Source organism: Microcaecilia unicolor, chromosome 6 (genome assembly GCF_901765095.1).
Source record: "Microcaecilia unicolor chromosome 6, aMicUni1.1, whole genome shotgun sequence".
In the NCBI taxonomy this organism is placed as follows: Eukaryota; Metazoa; Chordata; class Amphibia; order Gymnophiona; family Siphonopidae; genus Microcaecilia; species Microcaecilia unicolor.
Window position 1 is genome coordinate 55,429,757 of NC_044036.1, and position 14,432 is coordinate 55,444,188.

The following is a 14,432-nucleotide window of genomic DNA, read 5'->3' on the forward strand; positions in this document are numbered from 1 at the left end:
GGCATAATGTAAGCCACATTGAGCCGGCAAATAGGTGGGAAAATGTGGGATACAAATGCAACAAACAAATAAATAAATAAATACATAAAATACTTTGTATTGTTATTTGAATATTTTTACAGCTGTAATTGTCTATTGCTTATGTTTGATTTATTCTTGAGTGTACACCACCTTGAGTGAATTCTTTCAAAAAGGTGGTAAATAAATCCTAATAAATAAATAAATAAATAAATGTGGGATGAGCATGGGTGGGACAGTGGTGTGTCTAGCACCTATGCACTAACCGTATGGAATAAAAGCATTTACATGCATAACTGCCACATTTGGTTGCATGCATTTATGCCTACCTAAGTGGCTTAAGTGGCTGTGCCTAAATGTTTGCATGTAAATGCCAGATTTCTTCATTGGTCAAGGCTTGCTTCCGTTCACTTCATCGCAACCACTCCATCTGTCATTAGTTAGATTTAGCAGCCCGTGAAACCCTAATTTATAACCTGGTGACATCTCACCTGGACTATTACAATGTAGACTATGCAGGGCTCCCATTATTTCAGTTACGAAGACTCAAGCCCATACAAAATACAGCTATCCATCTCCTAATACAAATATCATGTTACGATCATGTCATGCCACTTTTAATACAATATCATTGGCTTCCTGACACTTTCTGTTATAAACATAAGGTCTTAACTACTTTCTTTCAAGGTCCTTTGCACTGGTGCCCCTCCTTATTTACCTTCTCTACTCACTCCTTATATCCCCAGTCCTTCACTGTACTCCTGTTCTGAGCACTATTTAGTATTACCTCAAATTCATTACCCATGTTTGGAATTGACTCATCACTCAGGTTTTCCTGTACTTCCCCTTTTCTGTGGAACTCCATTCTCTTAAATTTATGTGCTGAGGAATCCTATTTTAGATTCAGTCTGAAAATGCAACTTTTCATCACAACGTTCCCTGATGCAGTGGGAGATTAAGACTTCCGGGTGGGGAAATAGGGAATGACAGTGAGTTTTTTTTAAGTTATACGTCTTTGTTTTCTGTTAATTGATGGTAATTCCTTTTACGTTTTGTAAATTTTAATCAATATTGTAATTTGGTTTTGTGTTATTTTGACTTTGTAAACCACTTTGATTACTATGTAGATAAGGTGATATATCAGGTCTTTTAACGAACATAAGCATATAACTGCAAGTTCCTGCATAATTGCTGTTATAGAATTCACACGTAACATGCTAAAATGTAGGCAAATGTTTTTGGATTCCCCCCTCCCCCCCCCTTACTGTCTGACTGGAAAATGACTCAAGACCACCAGAGAGGATTATTAAACTGGCAACCTGACATACTGTGAAAAATTCAAATTGCTCTCTGTGCCGTGCTTCCTCAAAGATCGGATTTATTTACAAAGAGGATGTTCCCACAAGTTCAGATTCACAGATGCTGTTGAGACAGACCGGGAAGCCACTGCTTGCCTGGGATGGTACATGGAATGTTGCTACTAACTGGGTTTCTGCCAGGTACTTGTGACCTGGTTTGTCCACTGTTGGAAACAGGATACCGGGCTAGATGGACCCAGTATGGTTATTTTTATGTTCTTACTTTCTTACAGTGAATATTTTTCCAGCATGCTCTGAGGCAGTTGTACAGATGCCAAGGGTGAACCATACTAAACAGTGAGATTTACTGCCCCAAAGAGACAGACTGAAGGCCAAAGAGTGAGATTTTCCAGGTGGTGCATCCAGGAGAATCTAGAAAGTTTGAAATGTAATATTGCTTTGCAAATGAAAATATTTGCATTTCTTTGGTGCCTCTGAAAGGATATAGACAGAGTGGAGGCAATAAGGATGAGTTTTTTTTAATTTGATTAACTGCTTAAGGACAACCATCAAAGAAAAGTACAAGAGATAATAAAAACTAAAATCAACCACAGAAAAGAATGCCAACTTTTAACAGAAAAGGAGAGAAAGAGAAAAGAAACCTAAAGGGAGTTCTATAACAGGTGCCTGCATTAACATTCCATGTGCATATGCAAATGTACAGAATACACATGTAAGTGGCAATAATGCATCTAAGTGCTGTTCTGTAAGCGTGTGTAAATGGCATAGCATGTAAATGCAAGGGGGCCATTTATATGGGTGGCACATAGGTGTGCCTCCCACTTATGTATGCAAATGACAGAATACTGTAAGTTATGTGTGCCCTTTCACATTATATCTGTATCCAATATAACTGCAAGCGTCTAGATTTTGGGTGCACCAATGCTGGGTTACGTTAGTATTATAGAACAGAATAAGAGCGCTAGATGCCATTATAGAATGGGCTTTCAGTGTGCAGCAAGGAAGCATCCGCTAATAGAATTGCTCTCAATGTAGATCAATTCTCTTGGTTGAAAATTGCTCTCCAGTCTGACTAAAACAGTGGTGTAGCCACGGGTGGACTTGGGTCCACCCAAAATTCTTGCACATTTGTTATTGGCCGGTGGGGATCCCCAAGCCCCACCAGCTGCAGGGGTCCTCCGGTGGCAAGATCAGTTCCCTTTCCTACTTGCTCTAGCTGATGGCACTGTCTACACACTGCTATTGTGCTGGCCTCCCCCTGCCACACATGCTCAGTTGTCATTAATGAGCATATGCTTAGGGGCACGGTAGTGCGTGGACAGTGGCAGTGCCACCAGTTGGAGCAAGAAGAAGAGGGAGCTGTTCTTGCCACCAGAGGACCCCTGCAGCTGGTGGGGCCTGGGGATTCCCACCAGCACAGATATTTACTGTAATGTTTTGACTTGGCATGGGGGGGGGGGGGTAGTATTTGTGGAGACTACAGAACATGTGCCCACCCAGTTTGCCCAGTTGGCCATCCAAAATTTGAGGTCCGGCTACATCTCTGGGCTAAAAGCATGTGCCTAAGTTTCAGAGCACATGGACTTGTAGGTGCAGGGAAGAGGGATGTGGCTGTAGGCAGGAAGCTGTGCTCAGATTTCTTCTGGTTGATTGGGCACTTGGCTTCTTTCTTCTTACTCTTGCCTCTCAGGAAAGTAGTGATCAGGATCAGTGCCTTGGCACTGAAGCTCTAATGAGTAAGAAAAGGGGTGGAAGAGCATGAGAATGAGAAAGCTTTCATATGTGTGTGACACACTCCTAGTAAAGTAGTTACACAATAACTTAGTAAATGATGGCAGAGAAAGACCATCATGGTCCATCTAGCCAGGTTACTCCCTTCTAAGCCTTGATATAAGTATGATTGTCTTTTAAAGTTTGATTTAGTTCCCTCCACTTTTGTCCATCAAGTCAGATGGCCAGAGCTGTACCTGCCATATCAGGTTAATTCAATCTAATCTAATATAATCTGGGATTTATATTCTACTGAATCCCGTGAGGTACAAAGTGCATTACAAAAGTAGTAACACAAGAGCCAGTAAATTAACTAGAAAGTACAAATAGATTGATTAATCGATGTAAAATTAACATAAAAATTTTCCAAAAAATGTTTTAAGGGAAAAATAGGAATTTAAATATTTGAGATCTCTAGGTAGGGATTTCCAGCATTGAACAACCTGAAATCCATAGGACCTCTTAAAAATCTTTGTACAATACACATCTTTCAGTGAAGGAAAATAAATAACGAGTGAAGTCTGAGATCTTAAAGTTCTAACTTTTTTGGGAAAAGAAAATAATTGTGTCAGATATTCCAGTCCAGCTCCTTCAAAGATCTTAAAAACAATACAAGTCAATTTAAAATAGATACAAGCTGGTACTGGCAGCCAATGTAATGGGATTAGTAGAGGAGTGACTCTATCATTTTTTTTGACATTTAAAGATCATACATGCAATATTTTGTAATGTCTGAAGTCTAGTAATCAACTTGGTTGAAATATCAGAGAATAAGCCATTGCAATAATCCAAATGTGAAAGTATCAAAGCTTGAAATAATATAAAAAATGTGCTTTCAAAAATAGGGATCTAATAGTATATAGTTAACACAAACTAAAATAACACTGTCTTAATTACTTTATTTATTTGAAACTCAAAAGTGAGATTGGTATCCAAAATAAACCCAATAACTGAAAAGGTTCTGTTGAGCTGTAAAGATAGACCTGAAGTTACACCCCTCTAAGCCCTGATTAAAGTGTGAAGGTTATTTAAAGTTTGCTTTTCTTTTTTCATCCATCTTGCCAGATGGCCAAAGTACCCCTTTTACCAACCAGGTTCCCCTTTAAGTCCTGATGAAATTGTAAAAGTAATTTAGGTTTGATTTGATTCCATCTTCTTCTGTCTAGTCAGGTGGCCTGAGTTGTACCCACCATACCAGCAAGGTACATCCCTCTAGGCCAGCGGTTCTCAACCAATGGGTTGCAACACAAGTGCGTTGCAAGCACCTTGTTGGTATGTTGTGGGGCTAGCAGCAGAAACATCAGTGGTTAGGCGGGGAGAGTGCAGTCAGCAGGAAACAGCCCAGTGGAGGAGATGTGGTTACTCTATCTCTGACACCGCACTCCTTCCCAGACTGTGCAGACAGCAAACTGCTTAACAGGGCTTTTATTTCCGGAGGAGGAGGGAGGGCGGGGGTAAGGCAAGAGTAGGTTGAGACGCTTGGAGGAGTGAGTGATGACATGCTTGGAAGGAGGGAGGGGGTTCCTTGCCCTGCACCGCCCTGCCCTGGGTGGCAACCAAGCTAGGCACACCACTGTATATCTGTAATTCTGGAAACTCCTGAGACTGAGTCAGTTGCATTGGCTACTTTGGTAGCGACTTTGGCGTTGCCATCAGATTGAAATTGGCTTCTCTGTGTTTCTTCAAAAAACATCCCATGTTTAGGTAGTATAGTCAGGATTTATCCTGCCATAACCAATGAAATTCAAAAGAGAAGGAAATTCTTAAACCAGGAATGCTCCAAATGGGAGCCCTCTTTTTCCTAAAATACCTTGGAAATGTACTACAAGTGCAAAGTGATGCATGTGGGAAAGAGAAACTTGAACTATAGTTACGTGATGCAAGGTTCCACATAAGGAGTCGCCAACCAGGAAGGGATATATCTAGGTGTCATCGTTCATGATACGTTGAAACTCTTTGATCGGTGTGCGGCGGTGGCGGCTAAGAAAGCAAATAGAACGTTAGGTATTATTAGGAAAGGAATGGAAAACAAAAATGAGGACGTTATAATGCCTTTGTATCACTCCATCACACCTTGAATACTGTGTGCAATTCTGGTCACTGCATCTCAAAAAAGATATAGTGGAATTAAAAAAGGTACAGAGAAGGGTGATGAAAATGATAAAGGGGATGGGATGACTTCCCTTTGAGGAAAGGCTAAAGTGGTTAGGGCTCTTCAGCTTGGAGAAAAGATGCTGAGGGGAGATATGATAGAGGTCTATAAAATAATGAATGGATTGGAACGGGTAGACGTGAATCGCTTGTTTACTCTTTCCAAAAATACTAGGTCTAGGAGACCCGCAATGAAGCTACAAAGTAGTAAATTTAATACAAATTGGAGAAAATATTTCTTCACTCAACATGTAATTAAACTCTGGAATTCATTGCCAGAGAATGTGGTAAAAGCAGTTAGCTTAGTGGGGTTTAAAAAAGGTTTGGATAACTTCCTAAAAGAAAAGTCCATAAGCCATTATTAACATGGACTTGGGGGAAATCTATTGCTTATTTCTAGGATAGGCAGCATAAAATGTATTGTACTGTTTTGGGATCTTGCCAGGTACTTGTAACCTGGATTGGTCACTGTTGGAAACAGGATGCTGGGCTTGATCTGTCCCAGTATGGCAATATTTATGTTCTTATGTACTGTAAAGCTAAAGTCAGTCAAATATGTCTTTTTTGAGCTGTCTGATTACGAAATTAAACTCCTCAAACATGCAGAAGCCCTAACTATAAGATAGTAAACTCTATTGTACTCTGCTATTTTTAGTTCACACCCTGCACCCCTCCTACTCCTTTCCCCCCAAACCTCTCAGAGATGCCAAATCTCACTCATGAGGAGTGTGTCACACTCATTTGAAAGCTTTCTCACTCTCACACTCTTTCAGCACTATTTCTCACTCATCAGAGCTTCAGTACCAGTGCACTGATGATGATCACTTGCTTTCATGAAAGGGAAGCCATGGTAAACCATCTGATCTAACCAGTAGGAAGAAATCTGTGCACACCTCCCTGACTACTGCATCCCTTCCCTGTCCCTTTTCCCTTTACTGCAAGTACATGTACTCTGGAACCAATGTACATATTTTAACTACTGGGTAGAAGACAATTTCAGCTAAAAGAAATTTACCCAAATTGCTCCCTACTTTGAATTCTTCTTTGAATTCTTTCGGATGCTCCAAAGAAAAGAACAATATCATTTAATCATGCCTTGAGTCATTTGCAAAGTAATACTACACTTAAATCATTCTAGATTTATACCCTGGATGTACTATCTGAAAAATCTCACTCTTTGGCCTTCAGTCTCACTCCTTGGAGTGGTAACTTTGGCATTGTTCACCCTTGGCATGTCTGCTCTCTCTCTCCCCTCCCTCCAACTCCCCATACCACATCCTCTCCTCCTTAGCCAGAAATGTTGCTTATGCTGTGTACATGCATGGAGAGAAGAGAGAAGATGTTTTTTGTGGGGGGTGGGGAAAATAGAGGGGGGGGGAGGAAGTGAGATGATTCTTACATCAGTGTTGCTGAGAGAGGGAGAGAGAAGAAGTGAATGAGATAAAGGGAAGATGCTTTATCCGGTACCCCTTTAGGGTTAGCTTGGTGCCAGCCTGTTCTATCTCCCCCTATCCCAGTCACCCAGCCATTCCTATCTCCCCTGCCCTCCTATAGCTAGTCATTTTCCCGTTTCCCCAGCTCATGGTATACAGTGTCTTCTGGGGCAGTACAGTATTTGCTCCTGGCACCTTGTAACACCTGTGGGGAGACTGATGCTCACAGTGCCCATCTGCCCTCACTGCTCTGAATTTTGTAGTGTAGCTAAGTGGGCACCGCAAGCAACTCAAAGTCTCACAGTGCTGCATGGAGCCAAACACACACCCACAGCATTTGGTGTCACTACAATGGGAGAGGCTGTGAGCAGCAGAGCAAAGCAGAATAAGCTTGGCAGCTGCTGGGCAGGAGAGGGAAGGGTGAGAGGAAACAGGGGTGCCTGCAGTTTGCTGGCACTATGGCAGGCTTGAGAGATGAGAAGCTATGGTTATGGCGAGGCTCCTGCATTGTGCGAGCCCCAGTATATCCTGGGCAGCATTAACCCTTTGGTGAGACTTAGGTAACTGATCACATTGAATCATGACATAAATGCATCTCAAAGCTCTCACAAATGGGTCCCATGTGATTTTGACAGCAAAGGAAACCAGCAGATGAGCAAGTGTCTGTAAAAAGTGCTGCTTGCCCATGCCTCCTGCTAACTAGAGGACAATGAACAGGGGGTGGGGAGAATAGACAGACCTCTGTGGACAAGCAATAGTTTTGGTCCTTTCAGAGGTGCCCAGTTAACCAGTTACAGGAGGGAGACTTTTTTGGCCAGTCCTAGTTTTATACTTATATCCCACAGCAGTGTATTGTTTGTGGACCCTGATTCTACTCATTGAAATCAGTGCTGCAGGTCCCATAATGCATCAAGAAGAGGTTGGCAGAAATCCAGGACTGCCCGTAAATCTTCCTTCTGGAAGTGGGTAACTTGGAGCTCTGTTTCTTTCTATGAGCTGCTGACAAGTATGGCAAAAATCTGCTTTGGGAGCCATTGAATTTGCATATCTGAGGGTGCTCCTCCTAAACATTCGAACTATGCTTTAATCCTGCCCCTCAGCGCCTTTGCTGCTGTGCAGAAGGATATTTTTTGGCTGGCCATGTTGAAAATGTTGAAAGTTCGAGGTAGGCGACTAAAGAAACATTTCAGGCATGCCTGGTGAGATAACTCACACAGGAATAGGAAGAGTCAGAGTTGCATTTAAGTGTATGGCTTTGCTTTTGCATTATAAGTCTTATTACTTCTAGCAGTAATACTTGTTCCAGTTTTGACGGGTGGGAACCTTAAATTTGTCTCCCAAAGTATGACAAAGTACTGTTTTTCAAGTTTCCATGACATTTGGTCATTTTAACTTGCAAAGTTTCAAGAAATGATTTTAACTGCTATTCCCTGTGGTAGGATTAAGGCCCTGAGGGAGGTGCTGCAGGGTGAAGCCCAGGGGAAGGGACCCCTAGCCAGGGACCCAGTCAAGCGCCATATGACTCACTTGGGACAAAGCTCAGTCAGCTTACTACCCTTGGCAAATTATACATGGCCCTCTAGTGTGTACCTCAGAGAAAAGGGGACCTGAAAACGAGGCTAGAGCTACACATTATTGGAGACTTAAGGCCTGACTCCTCCCAAAGCTGCGAAGATAAGAGGTTCCTGTTAAGGGGGGAGGAGCTAGGAATCCACCTTGGACAGAAGCTGAATATATCAAAGCCAGGCAGCTAGAGGGAGAGCACAGGAGGGTGAAAGATTTCGTAGCAGCTGTTTGGAAGCACAGCAGGAGCCCATGGACACCAGTGAGCTACTGGCAGATATGGACATGGAATGGGAAGCTTCCTTTTGTTAGAAGCAGTGTGAGTAAAGCTGAATGTCCCAGTCTCAAGGGGAAAGGGAGGCTGCGGGGTGGTTTCCAAGGCAAAGCCATGTGGGTAGGAGGAGCAGTAGTGAGCAGGAGGGAAGAGAAAAAAAATAAGAGACAGAGATTTTAAGAACAGTCCTATATGTGGAGTTTTTTTTTGTTTGCTTGTTGTGATAGTATGAAGTAGCTGCGGCTGAGAAAAAAAGAGTGCAGGCTGCCGAGAGCTAAATGGGTGGGAGCAGCCCCGAGCTCCAGGCTTGGAGAGGATTGTTTTGGGAAGCAGATGAGAGCTGGAACAAAAAGCTGGAGACGGCTTTTTGAGTCCAAGGGATGTTTTGACTGTGTGTTTGGAGATGGGGCTGGCAAGAGTGGAGATGCTGTGAATACTGGAGGCTGGTATTGCTCTTTGCCGTTAAAAGGGGAACGGAGCCCAAAACTTCCAAACCTGGTAGTCTATGTAGAGCTGCCCCGAGGACATAAAGCAAGCTTCTGTGGACTTTTAGTCCGTAAACTAAGGATTAAGCTGCGAGGATTGATTTATTTTGGAGGATAGACGGGGTGTCAAGTAACGGTGGCCAGGACTGCGAGGATTACCATCCGTCTGCCCCGAGGATTCGAGCGCAGATCGAAGTGTCTGTCTCCTCTCCAGATGCCTTGCTGAAAACCACAGGTTTTTGAATTAGAAATATTTAATTCAGTTTTCAACAGCTGGTTAAGAAATTTGCAAAAGTATTCATTGTGGTGTTTGTACACATATGTTTTGAAGTTGCTCACTTTTAAAAAAATATTTTCATAAGTGTTTTAATTTATATATTTAAATAGTAAAATATGTGCTCGAAGCAGTAACACAGCCAGTTTAGTTACTTGTGAACGGAAAGCCTTTGCTTTTCTTGTGTTTTGTTGCCCTTTATAACCTTGAATATTTACAGACCCATTGGTCGTAGAAACAGCAATTGGTCAGTGTGCCTCAAATTTCAACAGTATTTTAGAACAGAATCAGCTGACATGCAGCCTGTCCTAAAATACAGGGGCAATGGACGTTTATGTGCCAGGTGCATGCAGCATTAACATCTATTTTAGAAAAATAAATGTATAAAAAATTGATGGTTCAAAGCTGGCAGATAACTGGTTATGTTGTGTGATGGCAACATAACCAGTTATCTTTGTGACCTTGGAAACATAACCAGTGGTTGTCTGGATGCAGTCACAGCAAGAGTGTATTTAAACTAGGTGTGTTGGTGGCATATGCACCCCCTGTCAGGCCCGGCCCCCACCTTCACCTTAAAATCATCTCTTCAGTCTACACTTGGGCAGCAGCAGCACTCATGGGCTGCCTGCGGCCTGTACCCCATGAGTGCCGCTGTCTGGGTAAAGACTGCAAGAGAGGATTTTAAGATATGGGGTGGTGTTGGGGGTGGGATGCACCCTCTGTAAAAATGTTCTGCCTTTTGCCACTTTGGCATTTGGGGACAAAAACCACTGGGAACTTAAGGGGGCAATCCCTCCTAATCTTATCCAGCGGGGAAACAGCTGCTATCGAACAGCAGTCAAGACCTAAACATGCTTGGTAGCAGACGTAACTCCTGATGTCAATCTTTCAGGATATAGGGGTCCTTTTACAAAGTTGTCCTAGTGTTTTTAGTGCGCGCTAAATGCTAGAGACACGCATATGTTCCCATGGGCGTCTGTAGCGTTTAGCGAACACTAAAAATGCTAGCATGCCTTTGTAAAAGATCCCCCATAGATTTTTAGATTTCTTCTGAAATGGGAAATAAACATCTATGAACTTGCAAAGCCCTTGTCCCGGGAAGATATTTTATTTATTTATTTATTTATTAGGATTTATTTACCGCCTTTTTGAAGGAATTCACTCAAGGCGGTGTACAGTATGTCCAGACCATACCCCCCATGCCATTTGCATGCAATTGAGTTTGATATATGCATATCCTGGCTTTGCAAAATGGGGACTTGGGCATTTGTACAAGATAAATGTTTAAGTGCTGGTTTATGCATATATTAAACATGAATAGGGCGGATAAAATGAGGGCCTTAGGCCTTTGAAACCATTGGACTTTGAGCAATTGTAATTAGAATAAAAAAAATAAGCCTTAATTCTGGATTTCCACAGATGCTGCCCTTTAAACAAGTTAGTGAAAATAAATTAGCGGATGAGCAGTGCTCCAACATAATCTACTTAATACAGTGATGGAAGCTGCAGTAATTTACTGTATAAATAGACTGCATGCAGGCTTTGCACAGTTACCTCGGCCACACCTCTGCATAGTTATTTAATCTATACAGATAATTATTTCTTCAGCATTTTTTATGAGAAAAATGCTGTTAGTGTTCTGTGTATGATGGTTAATCTGGAAAGAAAAAGATCAATGTGAGCAAACTGAGAAGGCTTAACCCAAATGATGATTGAACACCACAAATGATGTTGTTAAAAGTAGGATTAAGTTCATAGCCCAAACTTTTATTGAAATAGATATAAAACCAATGTAATGCATATTTACCACTTGTAGTTTTTCATAATTTCAAAGGTTAAAATGAAATATAAAAATGTGTTTGAATTTAGAACAATATTTATGATGATATGCACTTAGGTCTAAGTGTTTTGCAGTGGCTGACCAAAGAAAAAAAAAAAGACAAATCCCATTTCCGCCACAGTGTACAAATAGCTTCTGTTATTAATCTTTTAATTGCTTCTATGTGACAGAGGCGTTTTGTCTCCTAGATCGTTGAAATGGTATGTACCATCTCAATAATGTCAAGGAACGTCACTGAATCAACGGAATTGCCTGGAACTGGGATTCTTTCCAATGGCACATGCCACACCGGGCAGAAGGTCTCCGTCATTTTTACAGTTATTTTTATGACAGTGGGAACTCTGTCCAACAGTCTTGCAATTGCAATTCTTATGAAAGCATATCGGAGATTTAGGAAGAAATCGAAAGGATCGTTTCTGCTGTTTGCCAGTGGCTTGGTTATTACAGATCTCTTTGGCCATCTCATCAATGGGACCATAGCAGTGTTTGTATATGCATCTGATAAAGACTGGATCCGATTTGATCAATCAAGAATTCTTTGCAGCACTTTTGGGATCTGTATGGTGTTCTTTGGTCTGTGTCCACTTTTTCTTGGCAGTGTAATGGCTGTTGAACGCTGCATAGGAGTCACCAAACCCATCTTTCATTCTACGAAAATGACCTCTAAACATGTGAAAATAATGTTGGCCGCAGTGTGGCTTTTTGCTGTCTTGGTAGCTTTGTTGCCCATTCTCACTTTTAGAGCTTACGAAATCCAGGCCTCGAGGACGTGGTGCTTCCTTAAAACAGAACAAATCGAAGACTGGACGGATCGTTTTTATTTGCTGCTTTTCTCCTGCCTTGGTTTATTAGCCCTTGGCATTTCTTTCCTGTGCAATGCAGTCACTGGGATTACACTCTTCAGAGTTAAAATTAAAAATCAGCAACACAGACAAGGCAGGTCTCATCATTTAGAGATGATTATTCAGCTTTTGGCCATAATGTGTGTGTCCTGTATTTGCTGGAGCCCGTTCCTGGTAAGATCGTCTTTGTCTTGTTCCTTCTTAATGGCTGTCATTGTCTTGCTTTTTATTTTGTGAAGTTTCAAAAATTGTATTTGTCACTTTTATATTAGAGTTTGCAGTATTAATACCACATTGAAAGAAAAATTACTTGCAAGGTAATTTTTTTCCATTTTTAGTTTTTAAAGTTTCTAATCATAAAGCATCCTTTTCAATCGCTTGTTTACTCTTTCCAAAAATACTAGGACTAGGGGGCATGCAATGAAGCTACAAAGTAGTAAATTTAATATGAATCAACATGTAATTAAACTCTGGAATTCATTGCCAGAGAATGTGGTAAAGGCGGTTAGTTTAGCAGGGTTTAAAAAGGGTCTGGACTGCTTCCTAAAGGAAAAGTACATAGACCATTATTAAATTGACTTAGGGAAAATCCACTGCTTATTTCTGGGATAAGCAGCATAGAATGTATTGAACTTTTCTGGGATCTTGCCAGGTATTTATGACCTGGATTGGCCGCTGTTAGAAACAGGATGCTAGGCTTGAGGGACCTTTGGTCTGTCCCAGTGTGGCAATACTTATGTACTTAACAGCACTATTAAACTATCAGTCTAGAAGATAATTCAGCTGGCAGGTAAAACCAACAATATTAGGAAACCTTTTAGATTGTTCAGGTCCTAAGGAGCAATTCATATTTAAAGTACCTGAAAGCATAGGCGGTCGGTGGCCCAACTGTTTGGGGAGGCTAAAGGGGGCAGGGTTAGGGGTGGGCCAGGGGCAGAGCTTACCGCCATAATTGTTTGACAACACACACAAAAAAAATAAGTAAAAATAAACTAGTCACAGTTAATACCTTTTATTAAATTTAGATATTAGATATGTATCATATGTCAAAGAATAAAGTGGTTGCTCAAAGCATATACTAAACACAATCGCTCAACTGAAAAACACTATGCACAACTTTGTGCAAAAACACACTCGGAACCTTACTGTACCATAAATATTACAATGGGAAGACCCTAATACACCAATATACCACCATACGGAAAATGCAGACCGTCAACAATATGAAACAAGGGATCATAATATCATGATACGTGTAGAGCCAAAAAAACACCCTTTTAGGGTGGCTAGTGTTCACAGTGAGCTCCTTTTATTAACGACCATATGTAGATCCTTCAAGAGGTAGTGTGTCATGATTTACACTGTACACCCTTTCTGATGTTTGGTGCCACCTCAGTAAGGCCAACACACAATCTCTCCACTGCAAAACACTATATACAAACTTGTGCAAAAACACACTCATAGCCTTACCAAACCATAACAGCACTAATTCCAAGGACAGGACGAGCTACAACCTTTATGTGTGGAAAGGCAGCACTATAATTACACCGGGCTCTAAAACACCAGTACACAACCTAGTGAAACCAAAACAAAAAGGGCTGCAAATACTTCATGCTAGAATACTGCATCTTGATCACACATGAAAAACACATGGCTTAACAGATATGAAGGCAAAATACAAGAAGTCGGACTCAGCATGCAGCAATACTAGAAACATTGAAACTTTACTGCAAAATATCACAGATGTACATTTCCAAAAGCTGACATATTCCAATTAATAAATTTTGAATAAAAAATGTTTTCTACCTTTGCTGTCTGAGCATTTAGTTTTTCTATTAGCTTTGGTCCCAGTGTCTTCTTTCCATTTGATATTTTTTTCTCTCACCATGTCCACCATCTTTCTGTGTCCTTATGCGTCCTGTCTACCACCCTATCCTTTCTCCAGTTTCAACATCTGCCCTCAAAGTGTTTCCAATCCAGCCTTTAAATTCAGCAATTTCCTCTCCATCCATATAAAGCATTTCTCTTCACTCCCCTCCCCTCCATCCATGTGCATCTACAACCTCTGTCTTCTCTCCCCTCCATCCATGTCCAGCATTTCTCCTCTCTCCCTTCCACTCCATCCGTGTGCATCTCCTTCCTTTATCTTTCCTTCCCCCATCCTTGTCCAGCATTTCTCCTCTCTTCCCTCCCCTCCATTCATGTGCATCTCCTTCTTGACTTCCCTCCCCTCCATCCATCCATGTCCAACAACTCTCCATTCTCCCCTTCCCTCTCCTCCATCCATCCACCCATATCCTGCAAATTTCCTCTCTCCCCTGTCCCCATTCATCCATCCATGTCCAGAATTCTCCTCTCTCCCTTGCCCTCCCCTCTATCCATGTCCAGGAACTCTCCGTTCTCCCCTGCCCTCTCCTCCATCCATGTCCAGAAAATGTCCTCTCTCCCCTGCCCTCCCCTTCA

At 41.6% G+C, this 14,432-nt stretch overlaps 1 protein-coding gene across 2 annotated transcripts in view; it reads left to right on the forward strand.

The window, feature by feature from the left end:
* Window positions 1–8,423: 8,423 nt before the first annotated feature.
* The window catches only part of PTGFR (prostaglandin F receptor), a 48,525-nt gene continuing 42,516 nt past the window's right edge, over window positions 8,424–14,432 (forward strand). The window contains exons 1-2 of one of the 2 annotated variants that reach the window (XM_030208038.1): window positions 8,424–8,573; window positions 11,316–12,143. In XM_030208038.1, coding sequence (XP_030063898.1) covers window positions 11,325–12,143 — 819 coding nt within the window. In that variant the 5' untranslated portion in view covers window positions 8,424–8,573; window positions 11,316–11,324. Of the gene's footprint in view, window positions 8,574–9,163; window positions 9,249–11,315; window positions 12,144–14,432 lie in introns of those variants that run through there. The other variant, XM_030208040.1, reaches the window with a different exon arrangement.